The sequence below is a fragment of the Ylistrum balloti genome, unplaced genomic scaffold (genome assembly GCF_031769215.1).
Source record: "Ylistrum balloti isolate Yb309-2 unplaced genomic scaffold, AGI_CSIRO_Ybal_v1 Utg369640, whole genome shotgun sequence".
NCBI classification, from domain to species: Eukaryota; Metazoa; Mollusca; class Bivalvia; order Pectinida; family Pectinidae; genus Ylistrum; species Ylistrum balloti.
In genome coordinates this window covers 1,917,978-1,931,322 of record NW_026781901.1, presented here as the reverse complement: position 1 = coordinate 1,931,322, position 13,345 = coordinate 1,917,978, and the positions used below count along the sequence as shown (strand labels likewise).

At 34.1% G+C, this 13,345-nt stretch overlaps 1 protein-coding gene across 1 annotated transcript; it reads right to left on the bottom strand.

The window, feature by feature from the left end:
• Positions 1–1,160: 1,160 nt before the first annotated feature.
• On the bottom strand, positions 1,161–12,985 carry LOC132554550 (BOS complex subunit ncln-like). The gene is made up of 14 exons (XM_060218878.1): positions 12,729–12,985; positions 12,134–12,324; positions 10,601–10,745; positions 10,176–10,270; positions 9,091–9,174; positions 8,639–8,831; positions 8,045–8,169; positions 7,203–7,393; positions 6,655–6,772; positions 5,356–5,519; positions 4,999–5,052; positions 4,553–4,631; positions 4,326–4,414; positions 1,161–3,623 (listed from the first exon to the last, which is right to left on the bottom strand). The coding sequence occupies exons 1-13, from the start codon at positions 12,901–12,903 to the stop codon at positions 4,349–4,351; spliced, it is 1,680 nt and encodes a 559-aa protein (XP_060074861.1). The 5' UTR covers positions 12,904–12,985; the 3' UTR covers positions 1,161–3,623; positions 4,326–4,348.
• Positions 12,986–13,345: the final 360 nt, after the last annotated feature.

Here is a 13,345-nt window from a genome sequence, read left to right as displayed (position 1 = left end):
GGGAGGTAAGCAAATTATTGATGACTGAACAGGTAAGAGAACCACGTGATCTATGCGCGTATCGACGAAAATTTCGTTATTCTATAACTTTTATAGACAGGCGTTTTCAAGTTGGACATACCCTGTTGTGTACTAATGTATCTCAAACCAAACGACTTGCTGTTAGCGAGAATATTCCTCTGGTCAGTAACATGGAGCAAGAACAATTAATATTAGGGAACAGAAAACTAGTAATTAACGGTGCTGTCGGTAACATCCTAATACGCAATGGCCTTAGGCATTGTTAAATTTGCGTGCACTTCAGTAAGTTTCATATTCATATCAATCGGTATTGTCATAAATGTTCGCTAAAAAACCGGGTAAATGAAGTGAATCCCCTTCCGAAGTTACACCATTCACTATCTGTTAACCACCGAGACCATTATCTTCAGAGGTAATCGTGGGTGGTTCTGATTTTAACGTTAGCGTCAGTCCTTGTGTTCCATAGAAAGAGGTCAACTGGCGTTAGGATAACTAGTTGAGTTCGTGGCCGAATTTGTCCAGTAGGCCTCTACAGTTTTAGTTTTCTGTGATATCGTATTGAAATCCATGTACAGTACAGTTAGGAAAATGGTGCAATACGCATCGATATAGCCCTGAGATCAGTCAGCCGTCTTCTTAGAATAGCTATCCCCTCTAGTGTCAAACCCCTTCCCCCTTTCAGTACACTGGTATTGGACTCAATAGTTACTGTATTGATAGATGGACTGAAGTCATTATAAAAGTCGTGGACAATAAGCATACTACCGTGAACATCTACAGTATAATTTAATGGATGACATTCTTTTTTTCTCGACGTATTAATCAGAAGAATCATAAGGTAATAGAATGTGACCTGGACGATTTTATCCAGACGTGACCGACAATGATCATGTGGTCCTACCGTGTACCTGTCTAGTAATGTTATCGACATTTTTGGTCAACCCATTAAATAACGTCCCTACTTAGTATGAATAGTGTTGTCATTTGGTTTTACTTACATGCATTAACGATAGTAACTTTAATCGAAATTTTACTTTCTGCACAGACAGCTCTAATGAATCTGTAATTTTGCTGGAGAGACAGCACTTGTGAATCTTTAACTTTCTAGAATTTCGTAATGAAGAAGAAAACACGTGTACTGTACTTTAGACATGATCTTGACCAGGTCGTTTTATTGTAACATCTACTCATAAACATACCACACATACAAAATGTCTACAGGACATCGAAAGTACAGCGGTAACAATCCCTGAAGTATGACATTCTGGAAAATGATGGATATTACATACTACAAACAAAACACACAGACACTCAAAATTAAAGGTGGGAGGCATCACTTTTCACAGGGAATAACACAGTTTGTCCTTTTGTTTCTCAAAATTCACTCTGAATAAAAGTGATGATCGAGGACAGTTTGTTTAAGCCAACACCTGAACAGAGATCAATTATGGTAGAATCTTCATGCCTGTGCGTAGCAGTGTGTATAGTGAATACTTCACAATGAACATGTGTTGAGCATGTTGTGTTTTCTATTTTCGTTGCACTGATTGCTATATCGAACATAAAAACTACATGTAACGGAGCAAATTTCTAGGGCGACATTTTCAACATTACAAAAAAAAAGTCTCAACTAATTCTTGGCTTAATTCAGCAATATCAAGTCATTTGGTTTTGATCACGTGACTCAACCTTTCCAGTCAACCTGTTCCTGCATAATTAGAACATGACAAAGTGTACAACGTCATCAGAGATGTCATGATAAAAAAGGTAGCTATGTCAGTGTTCTGTCAGAGCCAAGATATTTTTGAGCTGCCAGCTGAAGACTGTGATACAATTAGTGTGAGTAGGCTTCAAAACTGAAATAATATACAATTCAAGGAATGCAATTGGCAACATGATGCAGTGTATTTTAACATTTTTGCAATCATGTAAAATTGTTTATTTTTTTTTTGTAAAGTCTCAATTCACCCAATCATTTTCATAAAGACTACAATTAAAGTAAACGGTAATATATGAGCTTGATAAAAATTCATTTTAATTTCTCAGACTTTTACAGCACTTCAACTTCTCAATAACCAAGGTAATTCCACTGTACATTTCAGTACAAAAAGTGTTCAGTAACTTTAACATGGACATACAGTTTTGGTATCGCACAACACAACAAATACTTTGTGTGTACATTATGCATACATTGTCTGTCATACAGCGATGGGATCTCACATCCCACATTTTATACCTTAGGTAAAAACACTTAATTAATATTACAGATTGCAAATTAAACTGAAAACTTGTGTAGTTATGACTAAATAAAGATCATAGGCATATTAAATGTTGATCAGCAATTACAAAAGTCATTTTTATTTGACAATTATGAAAATACAACAGGACCCTGCATCGATTAGTCTCTCTAGCTTATAGTTTCACACTTAAACAGTGGTGAGTGGTGTACCTCAGGGCAACAAAAATTACCTGTATAAGGGTACTGACAAACACAACACTTAAAATTTACCTGGGTATATGTTTCTTTACAAAATGATAGAAAATTTGGAGTAACACTAATAAAATTTCCTTTCTGGCTGAATCATATTTTAGAGAATTCATATCTGTGACAAAAAGAGACATTCATTCAATGTTTGCATATTAACATGATATATATAATGAGCATCTGTACGCTATGACTGTTTTTTATGAACCACAATAGAATCACACATCTGTGCAATAACACTGCACAATGTGTGCACTGAGCAAAGTATGTCCAGTTTTCCTATAATGCATATGTCATGCGCACACAGTATATTGTGTAACATTGTGCGATCCCACAACTGTAGCAATATTAAGTAACGAGTGAGTGATATTAACTACATTTAATACACATCATAAAACTGGTTAATAATCAAACCCATTCCATCTACAATACCTAATTATCTTGACACAATTTTCAGAATTGGTTTTGATCTGGAGTATTCACAATTCACAAATATATATTTCCCCATGGCAACTGTTTAACAAACAACACCTACTTGTTACACAAAACAAAATCCAACTACCAAAATCAGTGAAAATTCTGTATCGCATCAAATCGCAATTAAAGTTTGTTATTTCCAAGGCATTTAATAGCAATCAAATGAATGAGTCCATTCCTACCAAAAAGTGACCAAGCTATAATCACTACAGCATTTTTGATGTTCAATTTTGTTAATTATTATATAGTTCAAATTGAATACTTACAAATATGATCAAGTTCTAACTGTCATTTGTATCAATTCATTTTGCAACTTTGTGCTTTCTGCTCAACATTTTTTTATATCATATAAATTAAATTTTAAACACCATATGTGTGAAAGTCTTCATATTGACTTCTTTTAAAGAAAGCAAACTTTCCCTTGTTATGAAGCATGCCTGTTGAATATACACAAAAGTTTTGGCATAATATTCTTGGGTGAAAAAACAATCAAACATATCACATTAAAAATGGAATTTCTTTTTGCATTAAATACATCATCTAGAAACAGTATAAAAAACCTTTTGCATAAGACCTTTTGTTCTGTAAAGATTCTTGTGTCCACATCTTCTTTTCAAGAAGATCTCACTCTCTGATGAATCTGAAAATGAAGAATTTCAAATATCACTCGATTGTTTTCAGCAAACATGATTAACAGAACAATTTTCATTTAGCAAGTACATACTCTTAAAGACAAGAAAATGGCCATGAAACATGAATCCCATGCTTCCGAGCCTAAACATTCCAATGTTTAATTAATTCAAAGAAGCTGTCAAATGTGACCTCTGACCTTTTTAACCTTGACTGATATTCAACTTATTAATATGATGAAGTATAGGACTTGATGTGATGATAGTTTGTGGTAAATATGAACCAAATACACAATATTAAGAGGTTCTCTAGATATGGCACTGAAGTGACAGGACAGGACTTATAGGCAAACATCTGTAACACTATATATCCCGTCCTCCAGACAATATTAAATGACAGGGTCATACTCCAAAGTAAAGTGGATGATAAAGTATTTCACGACAGTTAATGATAATGATTGTGATAAAACTAAAATTAAATATCTAATATACCAGGGTAATAATGATTTACCTTATATCAGAGATATAATGTACTGATTTAAGATGACAATGTACACAATGAAAGGAACATAATTGTTCTGTGAACTTTTTTATTGTGATTTTGTATTAAGATTTGGCTTTGTTTCCTGAGTTGATGAAATCTTGTTAAAACGACAACTGAAGTTAACACAGAAGGAAACAAGACTTCTTGTTTTACAGTCCAATATTATTACCTCTTCTCTCACACCTCTGATCTTTACTGCACTTTCATTCTCTTTGGACTTGTCACACTACGTAAAGCTCCATAAAAGTAATGGAAATTCTGAAAAAGAAATAATACAAGAACATTAATATTTTAAATACAGATCCAAATTAAAAGCGAGCACAGCAGAATTCTTTTCAAAACAAATATAAACAAACGTTAAAGATACTGAATGCAGAAAAAAAAATGGAAACCTACCAATACCACAAAGTAAACAACAGCTAGGTAACCAACTATCCCCATGGCAAGGAACAAGTCAAAAATGGCTGGTTTCACACTGTAAAAGTGATAAAATTGAACATAATTACAAATTCAGCATGATATACATAGATTTCTATCAGAGCAGTCAAACCAGTTTTTGGAATCCCTGAAGGTAATCCAAGAAAACAAATGTAAGTGTGTAATATTTATTTTTCATTTATTAAACTGGGACCTTAATTAAAAGGGGTGTTTGGGAAATATATTTAAGCATCTACTACCTGTCCATGGAAACTATGATTTATGCAAACTCTTTCCAAAATTTAAAATTCTGAACATTTTAGTCTTAAAAACAAATTGAATAACATTTCAGATTCTGTTCTATCTATACATGAATTGAAAATGTAATAAATTAATTTTACTAAACAATAACCAGGTATACTTACTTATATGCACTCATTTGATAGGTAGCACCATCATAGAACATAAATTCTGGATCTCTGTAGGTAAAAAAGGCCGCCATATAACATCAACAATATCAATATCTACAATGGCTTTTGAAGTTGTAACTCAACAATGACTGTTTCAGCTATCAAATGATTATGACTAGCACTCCTTTATTACATGTAGAAGTGAAGACTGAGTAAAATAAGGCAAGTAATATCAGCATTAAATTTGTTTAATAGTAGTTTATTTCTGAGAATTCATACATTTTTTCTTGTTTTTATTATCAAATCAATGCAATAGCCTTAGTTGCATTCTTAATTTTATCCAACTCAAATGAAATCTTAGTTTTTTGAAACCTTTTATCAGCTTTCATGGTTGTACGACGAACATCCTTCAGATAGCGGTTCATTGTTTCCTCCAGTGTACTTAGCAAACTGCTGTCCTTGCCGAGGAGTTGCATGGCCCGAGGTTGAGCAGTGAGTTGGTCAAGCCAGGCAGACACCAGACTCTCTTGGACATCCTGTCAGACACAAATTATACCTATCAATGTTAAGATGGTCACTTTTGGTTTGAAAAATGATCAACAGCTAAGTATTTTTCTAGCTCAAGTATAAGTCTATACTTTGAGTTGTTCATGCTCACTTACAGCACAAATCTATCACTCCTGTGTGATAATAAAATCTAAAAGACCTTTGAAAAACCACACATACTTCTGAACCTCAAACATCTTATCCAGTGAGAGATTTCCCTGCCCATAAATCCTTACAGAAGGGATGTACCCTGCCTGACAAATCAAGTTAGCAGTAATTGTAATATTGGACCAGTATTTCATAATCAAACTATGCCGTAAGCACAGCTATTCCTATGTAAACCAGAACAGTATTATGGGGTAAATATGAACAAAATTTATTGTTGGGTATAAACTGTTATCTTATGTGAAAAACACCAAAGACACATCATGCACTATTGTGAGGTATAAACAGATTTCCTCCAAAATAGTGAAAGATTCACCACTTAAAAGAGGGAGGAAAATTATTTTCTAGTCAATTCAATGTTTATTGCTCTTTTATAAATAGGGAGTAAGGTGAAGGCAAACTAAACAACAGATTCAAATAAAAGAAGAGTGTCAGTGAAACTGATGAATGCTCCCTGAAATTAACTTTATTGGACACAAATTTTTAATAAAAGGGCAATAACTGACTAATTAAGGAGTTGTGAGCCCTGAATTTGCTACATTGCAAATTGTCTAATTATGATCAATGTAAACACCAATTTTTGCTATTCTAGTGTATACGTAAGCCAAGTTATGCTCCTGACACGATATTATCACAAAAAGCAGTAATTTTGTAATCAAGTGGTGGAGGGTTCTCAATTTTGTACAATGCACATCCCCTTAGCATGACCATAGAATACACCACGTTTTATGATCCTTACTAAACTGTGGGCACCCACCCATGCCCCCATCTGAAAATTTTAGGAGGAGCAAAATAAAATTAAAAGTTCATAATTATAAGGATATATTAATCTTACTTAAAAATATCAGAGAAAAATAATTTGAAACATTGTCTCAATACTTTTTACCACTGCCTAAGTGACCATAAGGTCAATGACATAGAAGTGCTTGGCATCAGAATACAGAACACCTAAACACTAACCAGTGCGTCTGTGAACAGCCTGAGGTTAGACTGGTTTGTCAGGTTATACAAGTGTCTAGCAAGGCTTTCTGCTATCACACGGATGTTTTGGCTTAATTTGTGGCTGTCAATCTTGTCTCTAAAATAAACAAAAAACATGCACTCTTTAAAAAAACACTCTTTTAGAAAAATACCTGTGTGTGAGTATTGGGAAATAATTGCTATTTTGCCTTGATTTTTGATTCACTATTTTTCCATTACTCCTCAGAAACCTGAACAATGCTTTCTTCATCAGCTCTAGTTTTTTCCCCTAGGTTGTTTCTTTCTTTTTCAATTTCTGTTTCTTTCTTTTGTACTGACAACATTTTGTTACAAAATAAAAAAATCACTACATATTAGTAAACAAGATTATTTCTATGAGGAAAAGTACATGATCCATTCCAATTGAAGAATATAATGGGATTCGCGGTCTATGACATATTCTATCAAATTCTTTCAAACTTAAGTACTCTTCAGTGTAAAATAGCTGTTCACTATTCTGATATAACACAGCCCCTTCTCCAACTGACCTTGTATCTAAGATGGTAGTCTTTTCTGGTGATTTATGAGACTCCAGATGTGACACGGTGAATGCTGGAAGACGTTTAACACTGAACCGTTCATGTTCCCAAGATAGCATTTCATCAGCAAGGTTGATTTTCTTGTGCACCATTCTGAAGGATGTTTCTGGGAAAAAGGTCTTAATGACATCCTCAAGGTTCTGTAAACATTTAAGAATTATGTTAAAACATATTTCCAATTAGATTGTGGTTGCAATGTTATCAGCTGATTATGGGATATTGTAAATTGTATTGTTCTAGGAGTAATGTGCCATTGGATGCTATAATTTATCTGCAGTTGGTCAGAAAATTCTTTACTATTATTGTAATGTAACAAGAACAGTATAAAAACTGTAACTGAAGATCCAATCTGATAAGTTACTTCCTCCCACAACAATGTTTTTGTTAAATCAATTGGGTTGTATACATAAATAATATACAAACATACATAAAGTTTCTAATCAAGTACACAAATAATTTATGTTAATAATAACAACTACAATATTAGTATACGATTTGTGAATTGGGATATTTTGGATGTGGTTACATTTCAGCTTATTTGTCATCTGTATGGAAACATTTTGTGGACTGTTTTCCTACTAAATGTGGGCTACTCAATAGGATATAGACTGATACCATGTAAAATAGCTCAATAATTTTTCATGGATCAAATTCTTTAAATGTGACTAAGTGTAGTCAGCTAACATATGCCTCCAAACGACCAAAGGAAAAAGAAATTATCAGAAACCAATTACTATCAATCACAGCCTGATACTGCATTGTGTATCAACTAAACTTTCAGATTAACATACCTTTAAAAAGGTGTGTCCTGGTGTGCCCTCCTTTGGGGGTTTAGAGACGTGGAGGAAGAGCTCATCAGAGTCCCCCACACTGTCCAGACAAAGCACATATGCCACATCTGTTAATAAGTTACTGTCTGTGGGAGCAAATCATCACAACAAAGTCTTAAAAACAAGTTTATCCTTCAATTGAATTTTAAATATCTACAGAACAAAATGAAAATGTATCTGGAAAGAGAGGTAAGCTTCACCTTATCCTTTGTGTCTTTTATACCAGGTTTTGCTAGCACATATATATATATCAAGACTTTCACAGAATTTGTTCAAATAGTTAAGATCAAGAATATATGCTTAATATTTACATGGTTTTAAGTTGTAAAACAAATCAATAACGCATCACAACTCTAATTTTTCTCATTGACTAAGGTCTTCAATTGTAACATAATGGCACATGTCTCATTAATAGACTTTTTTGACAATGTTAACTCCTACTTGAATACAAATAATTTACAGAAATCATAATCTAGTGAACTGACAATATTGAGAACTCATAATCTAGTGAACTGACAGAAGGCAGAACTTGATCTTCTATCATATTATATATACCTGGAGAGTCAATGTTGTCCTCTATCCAACGCTTGGTACCCTGGTAGTTAAACTTTCCACCTCCAGACAGAAGGAAGATGAGGTTGTATTTGGCATGAGTACGGGAATTTGTAAACAACTTGGCAAACAACCTTGACAACTCCAAAAGTGCGATCACACCACTACCATTGGAGTCAGCCCCCTGAGAGAGACTCTGTATAAAATCAAAATAAGTGACATTCTAAACATAGATATAAATAATTCTGACAACTATTAACTTCCTACCTTTAACATAAGATCATCATTCTCAGCACTTTCTTTTAAAGAATTTGTTAACTGTCAAGAAGACTAATTATTACAAAAATATCAGTACATATTATCTACAGTAAATACTGATAAGGGAGGCTTAGTCTACATTTACAATAGACAATATCAGTAAAGTCTGAGAGTAGGGTATAAAAAACATGTCTTACAGGCGCCACACCAAACGAATCATAGTGTGCTACAATTACTATAGCGGGCAGCTGCTCTTCTATCCCAAATCCAGACAGGTGGCCCTGCAAAATAGCACCAGACACAAATGTAAAACATTTAAATCATACATTAATATTCAAATATGATTATTTGAGTGTTTTGCTTACAATAAAATTCAAATTGAAACCACCTATGTTTAACGAGCACAAAGAACATTACTTTATGACAAGGTAATGACAATAATGTTTTAAACAAAAGGCTCATGTGCCTTAAAAGCCATATGACTATAAAGACCTATATATGAAAGAGGCCAAATAAAATAAATTGCTCAGTTACTCTATAGCTTACAAAGAAGACACTGTTGGGTCATAGAAACATTTCTGCAAACTTGAAATCATATTCTTTATACATACTGCTACATTAATGTCATTACTCTGAACCTATTGCTAGTCAAAAAAGTAATTTTTAGATCTCAAATAACTGAATAGATCTTGATTATCAAGGTCAATTATTTGAACAAAGCAGCAGCCTTCATCCACTTATATTAAGGAACCAATAACAACAATATGCACCTTTTTATTATTAAGAGATCGTTTGAAGATTTTAACACATTTGACCTCAGTGAGCTTTAAAAAGAGAAAATGTCAATTACATGGACCAAATAGGTAGCTGTTCATCCCAGCATGCTACAGGACCAATTTCAGTATCCTGGCCCTTTGGGTTATTGAGAAGAAGCTGTTTAAAGATTCTACACATTTGTCCCATGTAACCTTGACAGTATGCCAAGATCAATATTATGAACTAACTTGGTAGCCCTTTGCCCCTGCAGGCTACAGGCCCAATATCAGCACACTGGCCCTTTTCATTAGAGAAAAGAAGTCTGTGCAGTGGGCTTACATTGATTTGATAAAGAGAGGTTGCTGGTAATAGCAAAATGCTACTGATGAATCAACAAAGCAATTACTTGCAGGAAGCAATCTTGATCATTGGACAATCTTTTGATTAATCTCAAATCAACTGAATGGGTGGGTTTCTATACTGAATCACTATGTTAATTTCACCAGAGTTTTAAACAATACTTTACCTGTAGGTTTGTGATTTGAAAGTCTGGAAGACTTTTAGACTGAGCACCATTGACAACAATCTGGAAACCATTGGCAGTAGCAGCACCCAGCAAAGCTATAGCAGAAATAAAACAGGTAAGTCTTAAATAAACTAACCAAGATGTTGGATACTGAAGTGAAACATCAACAATTTTTAAAAAAGAAATAATGAAAAATATATGTCTAATTAATTATTTAATGGCCTGTCAAATAAACCAATAATTTAGTAACAAAAAAATACAGCAGAAACTTGACCTTTTTCCAATGTTTGGCTGTATAGGACTCTCACATTTGAACTAAAAGACAATTACAAAATGTTTTGTTGTGTTTAACCAGAGAACTTTGATGTCTTTATTTTTACATTGACACAAAACATGTTTGATTGATTTAGTATAAATCCACCAACCATCAACTGCAGTATTTGCCTGGTCTCCAGAACTGCTGGTCTGTAGATCAGCATGGATCTGGATCAGGTCATCTGTCTCTGGCGAAAAATACACAGGGACAGAAGTATCCTCGGACAGAATGTCCCTTTCAAGGACCTCCAAGTTCTGGTGAAACAAAATAAACACTAGTTAGTCATATATTTATATGTTATGATACTAGTACCTGATATCTGATTGGAACCAGATATTACAGTACTGATATATAACTACTGGATTCCATACAAACTGTCACATGCAAATAACTGCATTAATAAGATGTCATTTGCTCAGTAAATCAATGCATCCAGATTCAAGCTTAACAAGTCTGGTACAAATGTATATATGATACAATTTTCAAACCTAGCTGTTTAACACAAATATCACTGTCCAAGTCAATTACCAAGTTTAATAACATCACATCAACATATGGAAACACTTCAGACGGTAGGTAACTTTTAACACCTCTCCAGGTCATTGATCTGGCTCGGAGTCAAACTCTCCTGAAGTCTAATCTTTAAGGGAATTTTCATATGATACGTATAGTATGCATGACCTAATGTACAGGAAAACTAGCATACTGATATCAGGTCTAACCAAGGGGTATTTCATATATGACAAAAAAAATATGACTTAAACGGATTATACTTGTTTGACTTTACAGAATTTAAGTCTGAGAAAACCAGTCCCAAAATGAATCAGAAAATTTCATAAGAAAAGAACTTCCAATATTTTAATGGTGTAATGTATTGATACAGAATAGAAGTTTTTGCCATCACTAGCACTACAATAAAACAACAACCATTTCAAAACTAGATACATTATACAATGTTTAACAAAGACAAGAAGCCTAGAAGCCCTGACAGTCACATGTGGTAAGCAATATTGAAAATAAAGGTTATATTGTAAATACCTTTCAAGTGTGACAAAAAAGAAATAGTGACATTGATAAGAGTAAGACTTAAAGAGACATGATTTAAGCTCCTGAGGGTCAGCCAGTGATGATTTATGCATACCAATAAAACAGTCATCCTTAACTAAAGATTCTTACAGTTATTTCCGATAGAAATTAAACAAATCATGCTCAAAAATGTATTTTCCTGTATAAAACATAGTAATCTTTACTCCCTCTCCAAAGGGGAAATGTGACACCATAAGGCCATAAAATTCACAGTTTTGGTAAGCACTTTAAGACACTTCCATCCATGAAGAGCATTTGATTCTACCATATCTGGATGTTGAGGAGAAGCTTTTGAAATCTGAGTCAGTCTGACTCCTTTTCTGACCCCCCACCCATCAGCTCTCGTGGGGTCAGACAGGATCAATATATGCATACCATCAAACTGTCTTTCTTTGCTCAAAATTCCAATAGTATTAAACAAAAAAAGTTATTGGTAAATTAAAACAGTCACAAAAATATTCAAGACATTCCTCTTTTGAGTAACTTCTATGGAGATCAAGCTACTTCTCACCAGAATACATGTATCTTGTAATCTATAGTTCTTTACAAAGATTACCTTTCTTTCTTGCTCTGTGATATCTGTCAGATTCCTGGGGAGGAGGATCATCAAAGCCCCAGCATTCTCTTGGATCAAATCACGGTACCTAGAGATGGAGATTTCTTGAAGACGGACAATGATGCAACGCCTGGTGATCATCTTAGCATCAATTGGTCTGGCTTCCATGTTCACAAGTGCACTCTTACAGCCTATCAAATACAACCAACATTCTTACAAGTTAATTTCCACCGTAATGATGTTCTGTTTAATGATTGCTATTTATGACCTCTACACATGCAGAAGAATATAGGGTGCATTCATCCTCTTTTCTTTCGTGAAAGCTTTACTTGGTGAAAAAATCAACTGTATAACTTAATGATGAAATTATATATAAGTAATCCTAATATCATCTCTCGTTTTGTATGGCCTTCATACACTCGTCAGCCGACCTGCATCTTACCCCAGCAATACTATATTTTACATAGAACGTCCTGTGTCAAAATTGTAATCAAATATAACATAGAAATATAATACAATAGCATGTCAAAAATACGAGGAAAAAACATAGCCCCACCCTAAATAAACAATGCCACGACAGCCCCTGGGCCCCTACCGTAATGTGTTCCGTGGATGTCGTACTGTTGCATTCGGTAAGCCGCAAATTCGTGTGCTGCATTCACCGGACTCACTGGGGAAATTATTATGAAGATCGGGATGAAAAATAGAAACGATAATGGAAAACTGTTCTTAAACATCTCCAGAACATCTCCTATGGTGTCCAGAACCATTTCGAAGGTTGAATAACCGCTTTACAAGCGGTTACAAGAGTCGGATATCACTGAGCTATCTAAGTGGAAAGATGACCATGTGTGTCAGAACGAGGTCGGAAGAGCGTTACGAAGGGAAACAACTCATGTTAACTGTTTCATTTTCACCGAGTGTGAGGTTGCAAAACACCAAATATCTGTCGATGGATCCTCACTGTACTAAAATGTACAAAGATATATGTGAATAAATATGTGAGTTATAAAGAACAAAATAGCTATTAATTAAAGTTACAATGAATAAGTTAATAGATTCCTATTTGAAATTATGAAAACAATTCAATATATATTCACAGGGACGCTTTCCTATTTGTAGACCTATTAAACAATATTGGAATGCAAAAGCGGAACTGTTACCTGAATATGAGAACGTGTGTTTACAACTCTTTAGAAGTTGCTGACAGCG